The sequence below is a fragment of the Nuphar pumila genome, chromosome 4, assembly GCF_984573655.1.
Source record: "Nuphar pumila chromosome 4, dmNupPumi1.hap1.1, whole genome shotgun sequence".
Lineage (NCBI taxonomy): Eukaryota > Viridiplantae > Streptophyta > Magnoliopsida > Nymphaeales > Nymphaeaceae > Nuphar > Nuphar pumila.
Genome location: NC_143252.1, coordinates 127,196,837 through 127,210,028, shown reverse-complemented (window position 1 = coordinate 127,210,028; position 13,192 = coordinate 127,196,837). Strand labels below are relative to the sequence as shown.

The following is a 13,192-nucleotide window of genomic DNA, read 5'->3' as shown; positions in this document are numbered from 1 at the left end:
TGTGATATTTTTTAAAATATGGCAAAAGATTGCATTACCACAATAAAAAAAACTATTATTTGTTTTCTTTCTTGATTTTTTCATATTTTTATAATTTCAATTCTTTTTATTTATTAACTTTTCTTGAGATTTACCAAAAAAATACTGCCTATATTTGCATGTAAAATACATTAAAGCAGGTTCAATTCGGGTCGAATGTCCAACAAAAGTCAGAGTTCAAGACAGAGTCAAATAATGGTTGGCATGGTCCATTTGTTAGGAATGGTCTATCGATCCTAGAAGTAAAAATCACCACCCAAATCATATCCGTACGGTTAAATTAAAAAATAAAAATAAAAATCTATGTTTACACGAAATTTATATATTTCCTTTTAAATGGTTTAATTACTGGGACTCGGAAATAAGGATGTAAATAGTTCAGTTCAAATACCACAAACGGATTCGGATATCTATCAAATTCTAAATTTTCTCAGATTCGGTAGCAAAATATCAAAACCATATCCGCATCTGATTATACTCAGATATTGTTTTGGCTTACCAAATGCAAACTAATCAGAATCAAATTTGGTTGGATATCGGACAAAATCCAGTTCATTGACATCCCTACCGGAAAATTTGTGTTTGGTCCGGGTCGACTACCCGCCATAATCAAACATTGAGATTCTGCCACGTGCATGAGTCGGGAAAATAATGGTATTTTCAATAATGATAGGGCATTTACTAGGAAATACACGCTATGAAAGACAGGTGGCAACAACCCCTTCTTGGGACTTTTTCCAATTGAACGTCTCAAAGCAGGTAACCATATTAGCATTTAGAGAGAGATAGATAGAGAGAGAGGGGGTTGGCGTGGAAGAAAAGCTTTCCTTCCCAACCCCTCTATTTTTAGGCCTTCTTTTTTTCTCCTTAAAATCATTATTATCATTATTTTTTTTCTGGCGGGGAATCGGATCGTCGCCGTTGATTTGGTAAGAACTCGATCACCTCCGTCCAAATTAGTGTTTTATCTGATGATCTTTCTCCTCCCCGAAATCTGATTTCTTGTTCTTGTAGCTCATTAAAACGACGATCTGATTTCTCGTCGATCATTAGATTGGATGTGACGAATGATCCCTCTCTTTTCTTTCTTTGTCTCTGTTTGGTTGTTATTTCGATCGAGAATACGCATGCTGTTTCTTTTTCATGAACTCGTTTGATAAACTAATCAGAAATTTGGATTAATTTAGGTCAATATTTTGTCATTTCGGCTGGTCCCTTTTCTTTTAAGAATTGCACTATATCGTTTCTTTCTGATATATTTGATAGTGTTTTTGTTTCCCTCCTTTGATCAAGATTGTGATTCTTGTTGAGTTGATCTTACGGAAAAGCATATTTGCGTGTGTTCTGATGATGATTTTAAGTTGTTAAATGCAAGGAATCAACCAAGTCTGGTGAGTATAATTAACAGAAAAAAAAGAAGATGGCGGTTGATGTAGATCGAATAAGTGATGGATGATCGGAGAAAAATATGTCAGAATCAATATAACATGTGTACCTCCACCAGGACCTAATACCGGTGTGGACACAGCATGTCACCGGTACCGGTATTGGTACTCCTAGGTACTGGTCAAATGGGTTTCGGACATGATTCGACCGATATTATCGATTTTATGATCTGAACATCTGGTCAATGTGCGGCATCAAAATTGTTTATTGTTTATGTATTTGTTCATCATTAACTCTTCTTAATTAACTATATATCATTGACTTGTTCTAGGCTTTAATTCACGATTGACAGTCTATAACTTAGTAGCGGAGCATTTTGTAAAATGTGGTATAATTGCAAGATTTTAGATGCGTATATATATATATATATATATATATATATATATATATATATATATATATATATATATATATATATATATATATATATTCACTAGAATATGTGAACTGCAATTTTCGTGGATTTTTTGTTCTTTTCTCTTGAATCTAGCTGTATGGATGTGGTCTGAATGTTTTATAATAACCCACTCTTGAATAATCCCATCTTGATGCATAAACTAGTTTTTTTAAGGCTTTAAAATCAATGGCTCATAATCTTCAGAAATATTCAAGCATTCAAAAATTGCATTTTTTCATAGTAAATACACAATCCAATGATTGATTCCTATCAGATTCACCATGCCAAGCACATCCACATTGTTGGATTTGCGAAAAAAATGTTGGAAGTGGACCACACCGACTGCATTTGCAATGTTAGATTTGCAAAAAAACCTATGAAAATCTCAGTTCTTATCAGTTTACATATTTTGCTGGTTTACATATTCCAGTTTCCATGCACTCAAGGTGCACCATCGATATTAGATTGTAACTATTCATCAGGATATGGAGAGGTGTTCAGTGACTGCTTGCTAACCATCACCGATATTATGCAACTTTGCTCTCCATCCAGCCCCTCCCTCTCTTTCTCTCTCTACAAGACCATCACTTTTGTCAAAGTGGATGATAGTTGACCCTACTGGAACATTCACTTTGGCAGATCATCATTCCTCCTCTTTCCTAACCTTCCTCACGCATCACCCCTGTCATCCCCTCTTGCCTTCCCTTCCCCCACGCTATTCCTTTCCAAACCCTATTGTTGACATTTCTACCTTTTAACCAGAAATCCTGGTTGCCATGTAAGAAAAGAAAGAATTACAACCACCACGTCGCCCACGTGGCCAGTGGGAGGTTTGTGAAGGTGTTGAATTGAAGACCCCAGATCAAAACCCGATGGCACACCGGTGTGTCCGTGGCTTTTGGAGGTGGGCCACTTAAGGCAAGGTGGTTTGTCATAAAAAAAAAATTTGAAGAACTCTTTCTTAAAATTTTTAGGCTTTCATTCGACAAAGAAACTGCTTTCAGATAACAATTACTAGAAAACTAGTAATAACATACAAAGTTATTCTTTATACTGGATATTTATGGTTCTACGTGATAATTTCTACGAAGGGAAAGAAAACAAAAAGGGTGAAAAGCAGTGAGCTAACATTTACATGTAACATTTTAAGACCAGATACCTTGATCCTAAAGCTGAAGAACAAGCACAATGCACAGTCCCACATGCCATTGCCATCAGGGATATTATCAAATTCATATCCCTCAGAAAGTGGTGCTCAGGAACCAAAATTACAAAGTCACACTGCCAACCCGATAAACATCACATGGCACATCTCCAGCTGCCGGAAAAATCTACCTAGTGCTTGATTCAAGTATAGGGCTTGAGACCACATCTCTAGTTTTGCATGTGTTGCTTCTAGTTGGCCTCAATGTTGTCTGGTTGCACATGCTTCTGTCCTGAACTTCCATTTGAAGCTTGTGGCATCACCATTTGCTGTTTTTTATCAGGCCTCTAGCCTTTTGGACTTTCTGCTGAGGGGCTGTCAGCCAGAATCCTGAGTTAGGCCACATGAAGTGAGGACGATCTTTCATCCCCTGGAAAGATGGCAATAATGCAGTTTGTTAGTTCTTTGTTGGACTCACTGGTGGCTTCGCCTTGCAATGATGGTGCTTGTGATATCGTGGCTTGAGTCAGAGGGGCTAGATTTGTTGTCAGCAACCAAAGATCACTCACCAGAAGGTGATACACATTGGGCAGTGAAAGATCAACACTGAGTACAGCACCCAGGCATTGCTGTTCTTATATGATTTTCTGAAGATACTTTCCTTGAGCTTCAATACATAGCAGCAATCGCCTTTGCACCTAAGCATGCATGGTAAAAGGAAAAAAAAAGATAAAATTCAACCAGAATCATTTAGCAAGAACAAGATTCTAATTCCAAGAGAAATAAGATTATAACAATAGCAATTTGATTTGTCAAAAATGAAACCTTACTACTTTCTTGGTGCCTAGTGTCAGCATGGTTCTCATAGAAAATTGAAACTCTAAAATGTGAGAAAGAAAAGGGGAAACAAGAAAAACAACAATAAGCTGAAGATTATGTCACAAATTGATTTGGTTCAATAGCAGAGTTTAATAGTTCCAAAGGTGGCAACTTAACCCCTAGAGCCCTTTACATTATTTTCTACTTCATAAATTCCACCATATTAGAAAAAGTTAATAAAAAGAGAAATTTCTGACCTAATATTGGTGTGACCAATTGGAGACATCATTCAAAAAGATTGAACAAAAAAAGCAGAAGAAATCCATACTCCAAAATCCAAAGAAAATTTGGTGCATCATAAACACCAGATATTATTATTGTCCAGAGGATAAACTTCCTGAACATTATGTGTTTTTTGTTTGTTGGTTTGCATTAAAAGTGTCCTAGCTGTAGAAAAGATAAGGAACCTCTTAGCAACACTTCAGACTTCAGAGATCTATTAGAAATAACATTAATTAAAAATGGCACTCTCCTGAAATTAATAATGATACAAAGATCAAACCTAGATGGAAAAAGAGAAAACATGAAACTCGAAAAATATAGAAGCTAGGGCTATTTGACCATAAATTCTAGAATTTCCTTGAAAACAGAAGAAAAGGACATATTGAAAGAAAAACTGTACACTGTACATGAAAGTAAAAACCTCTAAGTTCTTCATTAAGCACTAAACTAGGCACAAGACACCCAAAATTCACTACAGAAATTAAGTTTTGTTAACAAGAAATCGGGAATTTCCATTACTATAAAAAAAACCCATCAATCGGATTTGAAGAATGCTTCCCCCCAATGAAAGCATAACTGTCTCATTTCCAACGACCCACACACAATTTGTTCAAACTAAATCCAAACAAGACTCAGCTCCTTTCAGACAAAAAACTGTTGTACACAAAGCCCAAACCCTAAGCCAAATTTTTAAATAAAGCAATAAAAATGCCAATTCACACACAATTGCAGAAGCAAGAAACCTAAGAAATTACAGGAATCTGTGTAAATTTGTTAAGGACTTTAAAGTATTTTATTGTATCAGTTGTCAACATGCAGTTCTCCTGAGGCTTGTTTGGTGCAAGGGAATATGACCCCTTTTCATTAGAAAAGTCAAAGCTGGCAACAGCTAGGAAACACTGGAGAGAAAAGTCCATGTGGCAGTGTGGGCCCCAGGTTTTCCCATAGCCTAAAGCCCTTTCTCACGAATTGCCATCCACACCTTCCTTCCCTCCTTGGAAGGTGTTTCATACAAAAAATACATGCTGGCATGTGTGGGTTCACCTCCCAGCATTATTTCAAAGGGCATGGCCCCTTTCATATGAAGGGGGGTTCCCTCACGAGCCTTTCAACACATGGGACCCTAAGGTCCAGTGGAAATATGATGGCCTCTTTAACTGAATGGGTCTGACACCTTTAGTTTGAACTTTGAAGAAGCTACTAACGCTAAGCTTTTCTCATGTACTATTTTGATGGAATGATTGAATGAACTCATCTTTTCCTATGTGGTGAGAATTGTTTATTTTATATTCCTGTTTTTTTCCTATTATTGCTCCGGTTGACCCCTTTTTCTTGTAAATTAGATTTTTACTTTCTTATCAGGAGCCATATTGTTGCTTACACATTTCAGGGTTTAAATTTAGAACTGACTAATACATTTTTTCCACATTTTGTGTAGCACTTGGGAAATAGTACCTGTGCTTGTTTCCTGCTACTAGATTGACTTGGTTTTCTCAATAAAAACATGGTAGTCAGGATTCCCTCTTTGGTGGACATCTGTATTCAGACTGCAATTGACAACATCAAATATATTGGGGATGTTGGAGAGACAGATATAAATCTGTTGAAGTTCATTCTACCACACTGCACCGTTGATCAACTAATGCACATTGAAACTTCTTCTGAAGTAAGCTAGCTATTTTCCTTGCAATTCGTTCTTATTAATGCTAAAGTGCAAGTAGTAATGTATTTCAGCTGCATAGACTACTACCTTGCACTAGCTTGTAGCATGATTTTTATTTTTTGCATTTATCCATAATGTGACTGTTTTAGAATGCCTGATGCATGCAATTTGATTCTGGTAAATGCAACTTTCATTTGTCTTTGTTCAACTTGTGCTAGGGGAGAGATTTGAGTCCTGTAACTAACAGCTTGTGGAAGAGACACTATGAACAACAATTTGGTGTAGAAAATGCTAATGTTGTTATCAAGAGGATGAAGAAAGTGCAACGCTCATATAAGTGGCAAGACTTATATAAGGCATTCTTATCCCTCTTTCACACACTTCCATTTTCTCTTAGTATGTAGCAGAATCTGCATAGCCTTAATCTTTATGCTCTCTATGAAAGATATCCTGATTTAAGGAAACTTGATTGCAGGCAAAATTGAAGGAGAGGGATGAGGCCCAGAAGAAATCAGTAGATAAAATGAAGCAACGTTATGCACAAGAAGTCCTTAGTAAGCTCTTTTCAGTCAAAAGTTTATTTTCTTTCCTTTCCTCCACAAGAACTTTGTAGCTGAGTACAGACGTTTCTTTCCGCTCGGGCTTCCCACCCGGGACCCCCCTCGATGCCTTCCTACTGCTTGAATTCCTATTTCTTTCTCACCATTGAGCTAGCACTGTCCTACTCTGGTCGAGCTCAAAAGGGTCAGCTCTTCGCCACCTGGGGCGGTATTACGTCCCAAGGGTTGGGTTGTTCGACCATTAAAGTGGTATGTGAACTTGGTTCAGAACGTTGTGAGACAATTCCGTCCGCCGAGCGGAACAGTGCATGACAAAGGCTGGGTTTTTACCAAAGTTACTAGAAGATTCTTATATAGGTGGGAAGCTGGCTTCAGAAGCACAATACTCCTCGCTTCCGAAACTTGATGAGAACCTCGATTCTCCCACACTTCTCCTATACTTTCCACACGCTTCATATATTCTTCTCATATGTTTTCTTACTCAACTTTTTGTGTTTTTTATGTATTTTCTCTCACTCACTTTCGTGTGCTTTCTCTAATTTGGTAGTCATAACTTTTAGATTTTGTTAAAAATTTAATTCTTACACAAAAAAATCATGAAACTTAATATTAATCACTTTTATTTGTGTTTCATTTTGATTCGCATTCAATTCTTATATTTATTTTTTTATCCCTCGCTTCCCGCTTCCTATACATTTTAAAATGCATCGCTTCTCGCTTCCGCTTCCCGCTTCCGCTTCCCGCTTTCGCTTCCTAGTCTGGCAACCTTGGTTTTTGCCCAGTAGTTACCAAACCACAGACCGAACAGACTGGAAATAATAGCTGAACACCTCCACTTTGATTGCTTTAGTAGATGATTTCACCATGTTATGTGCTCTTCTTAATACATAGTTGGTGGGTGCTAAGCTATTAATAAATTCACTAAACTGTGTTGATCATTTGGAAGAAAATCAGCACTCAAAGTGTTTGGTAATGCATACTTCTATAAATTATTACAAGGGTCCTTGGTTGGTTTCTCTTGTAATTCTTTGTAACATTTTGCTCTCTTTAAACCATTAGCATTTGACACATGATGTGTTTAGAGCCATTAGCATTTGATACATGATGTGTTACTTGCAATCATAGTCTAGGATAGCGCGATATTTCAAAATATTACAATATTATCGCTGTAAATTTCACAAATGATAATATAGGTAAAATATTGTGATATTTTGAAAATATTGTCAATTTGATAATATCACGATATTATCAATTAGTTTTAAATTTATTTATTTATTTTTTTACATTTTAAATATGTTTTCTTATTTTTTTATATTTTTACTTATTTCCTGTATTATTTATGTATTTTTTTCTAAACATGATATTTTATTACTTATTTTTTGTTGTTTTTTATAGTTTTTAAGCCCCGAGATTTTCCTGAGATTTATCACCAAACCTATAATATCACGAGAAATAGCCGATACCGTTATTTGTGACTATGCTTGCAATTAATGAACTAAAAGTATGGCTTCCTGAAAGTCCCTTGAAAGTGTGTTGATCATGAAAAATCATAGTTGAGTTTAATGTGTGTTGATCATGTTTCAACATGGTTCACTGTTTACCTAGGAAATAACATGTTATGTTCCATGCCAATGTCATGTTGTGTAGACACCTGATTCTCTTGCTAAGTGTACTTGTGTCACAGTCTATATTTCAAAACTAACTGCCTTCGCAGAGGCCAAATTAGCCTAAACAGCTTGAAGCTGGACTAAATTCATCTTACTATTAACTCGATTTCGGGTCGAATGAGATAACTGTATGGTGAGGTCATACTATCGTAACCGAGGAGGGGTCTTGGGGCTTATCTCTCAGTCACCTATAAAAAAAACTACTCTGGGCATCTAGTTGTCATCAGGCATAATGGAAAATGACAAACTTAGAGGTCGAACTCTCTTTTTTTCTGTTTTTCCTTTTTTGCTGTGATATGAGATATTTTATTCATTAAAGCATGTGTACTTAATGAAGACAATGCATTGTGCTTCTTACCTTGCAGAAAAGCAGAGTCGGCAAATTCAGATTTGTTCAAAGATTCCACCTTCAAGCAAGAAAAGACCCTTTTTTGAAGGTGTTTTTATTAATTATCCTTGCTTTTTCATATGAGCTGCATCAGTTAACTTGCAGACATACCATCTGCAGATATATAAGCATACAGTGGGCCTGATGTTTGGTGCATTATCTTCTCAGGTAGTGGATCTTGCAATAACTTCTCTAATATAAAGGGCAATCTGATGAAGAAGGCAAAAATGGAATACCTGAACAGGTTATCTGATGAACTGGGCATCCATAACATTTTAGTTTTTAATTGTTGTTTAGTAGTATAACCTTATTCAATGAAATAATCTTTAATCCACCACTGGCATCTTAACCATATTGATTTCTGTTGGGTTATAATAGCCATGAGGCGAAAGTGCATGCAGATATGAGGAAAAATGCGCTGCAAAAGAAGTGCATCTCACAATCAAGGTGAGTCTCAAACATGCAACTTTTGTTGAAACAGATATATCTAACAGATATGTGTGTGTATGTGTGTGTGAGAGAGAGAGAGTTCCAAGTTTGGATAAAACTGTCGTTTTGTTTGGTTCTTCCCCTCTTTATGCGGCTAAGAATTTAAAACCAGAATTTTTGAAAGAAAAGAGTCAGTTGAAAATATCTAAGCTTCATTTTCGCAGATTGAATTTATCATAATTCACTATTTGAATCGCTTAAGTTGATTCTTGCAGCCAGAACTTGGTTGTCACTTCTAATTAGGCAGTACTTGGGTTGTTCTTACTCCATATGGTTAAGCAGAAGCTTCCAAGAGCTAACTTAGTCCACTGTTTTATTGGTTTAACTAAGTTTGGGATCAATCGCACTCTGACCGAGTCTGCGAAGTACACAATCATTGAACTGAGTGAATTTGTATTCAATAAATGTCAATTGAAAGTAAGCCTCTGAATTCTATTCTTTAGTATATAAGGTTAAAACTCGTGATCTATATTATGACATCATTTGATTCATGTCTCCTAATAATTACTAGTGTTCTTTGGAAAGGTCAAAGATGAGAGGTTGAACAATAATTGAGGAAAAATGGCAAATTTGATATCATAGCAGCTAAAGATTTGTTTAAAGTTGTTTAGAAGTGTAATTTTCTTAAAGTACATAACGTGAACTGACCTTGTTTCTGTTGTTTTTTCGGACAGCATATCTCAATCTGCAAAACCAAACAATTTTACAGGAAAGGGATCATCGTCCAGTTCCAGAACTCCTATTCCATTAGTAAGGAGAAAGGAATGGTAGCGAACTGTATCATAAGACCTGCCAGCAGTTTCATACGGCTTCTGTATGGATGGTACATGCTTATCATTTTAAGTTGTCCTTAGGATATGCAAGTGCATTATTTTTTCTTTTTTCTATGGACAAAATGATCTATATTTGTATCATCCATACAGAAGGCCCTCCCCCTCCCCCCATGTTGAGCCTTCCCTTATTTCATCAATTAATGACCAAACTCTCTAATGTTGAGTTATGCATTGGGAATGTTTGTAACATGTTTATTTTCGAATGAATAAAATAAATATATGTATGAACAAATGACTGAAATATATATATATATATATATATATATATATATATATATATAAAGCATGCTCATTTTTGAATGAATGAAATGAATATATGTATGACTACGTTTAGTTTGAATGAATTGGATGAAGTTGTATTGTACACCCTTTGATTAAAAGGTAGATTCACACGATTTTTTTATGGACTTCATGAAGTTTGCATAAAATATAGACAAAAAATGACTAATATTTGCGAGGATGATGAAGTTTGTATATATTTTATGCGGACTTCTTCATCTTCGCAAATATTGGTTATTTTTCGCTTATTTTTTATGCGGACTTCGTGAGATTTTCCTGATAAAATATATGCGAACTTTCTCATCCTCATATAAAATATATGCAAACTTTTTTGCATTTATTTCATTCTTTCATAAAATAAAGATACTCATACATTACATTCATTCAATTCTTTCATAAAATGAAGTCACTCATATATTGCATTCATTCTATTCTTTCACAAAATGAAGTTGCTCGTACATTGCAATAATGAACAACAATTTGGTTTAAAAAATACTAATGTTGTTATCAAGAGGATGAAGAAGGTACAATGCTCATATAAGTGGCAAGACATATATAAGTCTTTCTTATCCCTCTTTCACACTTCCTTTTTCTCTTAGTATTCTGATCTAATGAAACTTGATTGCAAACAAAATTGAAGGAGAGGGATGATGCCTAGAAGAAATTAGTAGATAGAATGAAGCAACATTATGCACAAGAAGTCCTTAGTAAGCTCTTTTCAGTCAAAAGTTTATCTTCTTTCCTTTCCTCCACAAGAACTTTGTAGCTGAGTACAAACGTTTCTTTCTGCTCGGGCTTCCCACTCAGGAACCCTCTCGATGCCTTCCTACTGCTTGAATTCCTATTTCTTTCTCACCATTGAGCTAGCACTGTCCTGTCCTACTCTGGTCGAGCTCAAAAGGGTCAGATCTTTGCCACCTGGGCAGTATTATGTCCCAAGGGTTGGGTTGTTCGACCATTAAAGTGGTATGTGAGCTTGGTTCAGAACATTGTGAGAGTCTCGTTCGACGAGCGGAACAATGCACAACAAAGGTTGGGTTTTTACCCAGTAGTTACCAAACCACAAATCAAACAGACTGGAAATACTAGCTGAACACCTCCACTATTGCTTTAGTAGATGATTTCACCATGTTTTGTACTCTTCTCTGTAATACATAGTTGGTGGGTACTAAGCTATTAATAAATTCACTAAATTGTGTTGATCATTTGGAAGAAAATCAACACTCAAAGTGTTTGTTAATGCATACTTCTGTAAATTACTAAAAGAGTCCTTGGTTGGTTTCTCTTGTAATTCTTTGTAATGTTTTGCTCTCTTTGAACCATTAGCATTTGACACATGATGTGTTTAGAACCATTAGCATTTGATACATGATGTGTTAGTTGCAATCGCCAGTGCAACATAGTGGTACACGACAATCTTTCCTTACCGCCACAAGCCTTTCGATCGCTCCCTTGCCGTTGTGGAAGCTTTGATAATTGAGAGCGCAAGAAAATGATAGAATAGAGGGGGAGAGAAATTGCAATTACTCGAAAGCAATCACAACGAAGGTGAATAAAAGAAAGTTCTTCGCATTTGCATTCATTCACAATTTTGCCCGCAGACACGTTATAGTTCAAATCTATAGGCTAACCATTCAGGGTATTGATCAACCTCAACCAAATTATAAGGGTGGCCCAAAGAAAGTTACAAGTGACTCGACATCAAGACTCAACCAAAGCAAAACAGACTGTACAATGTAGGTCACAGGTGAACATGCTCACCCCTTCAAATCATGACTGCCCTCGTTACCATCTGCTTCATGGTAGGCATGTGACAACAATATTATCTCTGTAAATTCTACAAGCGATAATATAGGTAAAATATCATGGTATTTTGAAAATATTGTCAATTTGATAATATCATGATATTATCACGAGAATATCTTGATTTTTCATGATATTATCTTGAGAATTTCTCGATATTCTTGTGATATTATCACGATATTATCAATTAGTTTTACTGTTTTTATTTATTTACATTTTAAATATGTTTTCTTCTTTTTTTATATTTTTACTTATTTTTTGTATTATTTATGTAGTTTTTCTAAACATGATATTTTATTGCTTAGTTTTTGTTGTTTTTATAGTTTTTAAGCCCCAAGATTTTCCTGAGATTTATCACCAAATCTATAATATCACGGGAAATAGCTGATACCGATATTTGTGACTATGCTTGCAATTAATAAACTAAAAGTATGGCTACGTGAAAGTCCCTTGAAAGTTGTAAGATACTTTTTTGTTTGACAAAAATTTCAAAAGGCATGCCATCCAAGATCATTTTAAGTTAATAATTATGAATGTTTCACGAGTTTTATCTGTGTACGGGTAGCATCAGAAAACATATCCTGTTTAGAGAACATTTTGACAAGAGCTTAATGGCATCTCTCTCTCTCTCTTTGTAATGTGCACACAAAAAATCATCATAAAAAACTTTTAAAAACAAAAACAAAGGTTATCAAAATCATGAAAACTCATAGTTGAGTTTAATGTGTGTTGATCATGTTTCAACATGGTTCACTGTTTACTTAGGAAATAACATGTTATGTTAATGTCCATGACAATGTCATGTTGTGTAGACACCTGATGCTTTTGCTCCCTTTGATTAAAAGGTAGATTCATACGGTTTTTTTATGGACTTCATGAAGGTTGCATAAAAAAAATAGATAAAAAATAACCAATATTTGTGAGGATGATATTCATATATATTTTATGCGGACTTCCTCATCCTCACAAATATTAATTATTTTTTTCTTATATTTTATGCGGACTTCGTAAGATCTTCTTGATAAAATATATGTAGACTTCCTCATCTTCATATAAAATATATACAAATTTGTTTGCATTCATTCCATTCTTTCATAAAATAAAGACACTTATACATTGTATTTATTCAATTCTTTCATAAAATGAAGTCATTCATACATTGCATTCATTTTATTCTTTCACAAAATAAAGCTGCTCATATATTGTAATTATTTTATTATTTTATAAATTGAAGTTGCTTATACATTGCTTTCATTCCATTATTTGACAAACTGAAGTTGCTCATACATTGCATTCATGTCATTCTTTCACAAAATGAAAGGTAATACATTACATTTATTTCATTCTTTCATAAAATGAAGTTGTTCATACATTGCATTCATT

General features: G+C 35.1%; 1 protein-coding gene across 3 annotated transcripts; it reads left to right on the top strand.

Moving 5' to 3' along the window:
• Positions 1–839: 839 nt before the first annotated feature.
• LOC149840979 (elongin-A-like) lies at positions 840–9,954 on the top strand. 3 transcript variants are annotated; one of them, XM_090004604.1, is made up of 9 exons: positions 883–968; positions 3,370–3,601; positions 5,566–5,793; positions 6,009–6,146; positions 6,266–6,344; positions 8,383–8,454; positions 8,574–8,649; positions 8,784–8,852; positions 9,569–9,954. In XM_090004604.1, the coding sequence occupies exons 3-9, from the start codon at positions 5,632–5,634 to the stop codon at positions 9,663–9,665; spliced, it is 693 nt and encodes a 230-aa protein (XP_089860730.1). In that variant the 5' UTR covers positions 883–968; positions 3,370–3,601; positions 5,566–5,631; the 3' UTR covers positions 9,666–9,954. The 3 variants fall into 3 exon arrangements, with proteins under 3 accessions (XP_089860729.1, XP_089860731.1, XP_089860730.1); XM_090004603.1 differs by lacking the exon at positions 3,370–3,601 and having other exon boundaries at positions 840–968; XM_090004605.1 differs by lacking the exons at positions 3,370–3,601; positions 6,009–6,146 and having other exon boundaries at positions 850–968.
• The last annotated feature ends 3,238 nt before the right edge of the window (positions 9,955–13,192 follow it).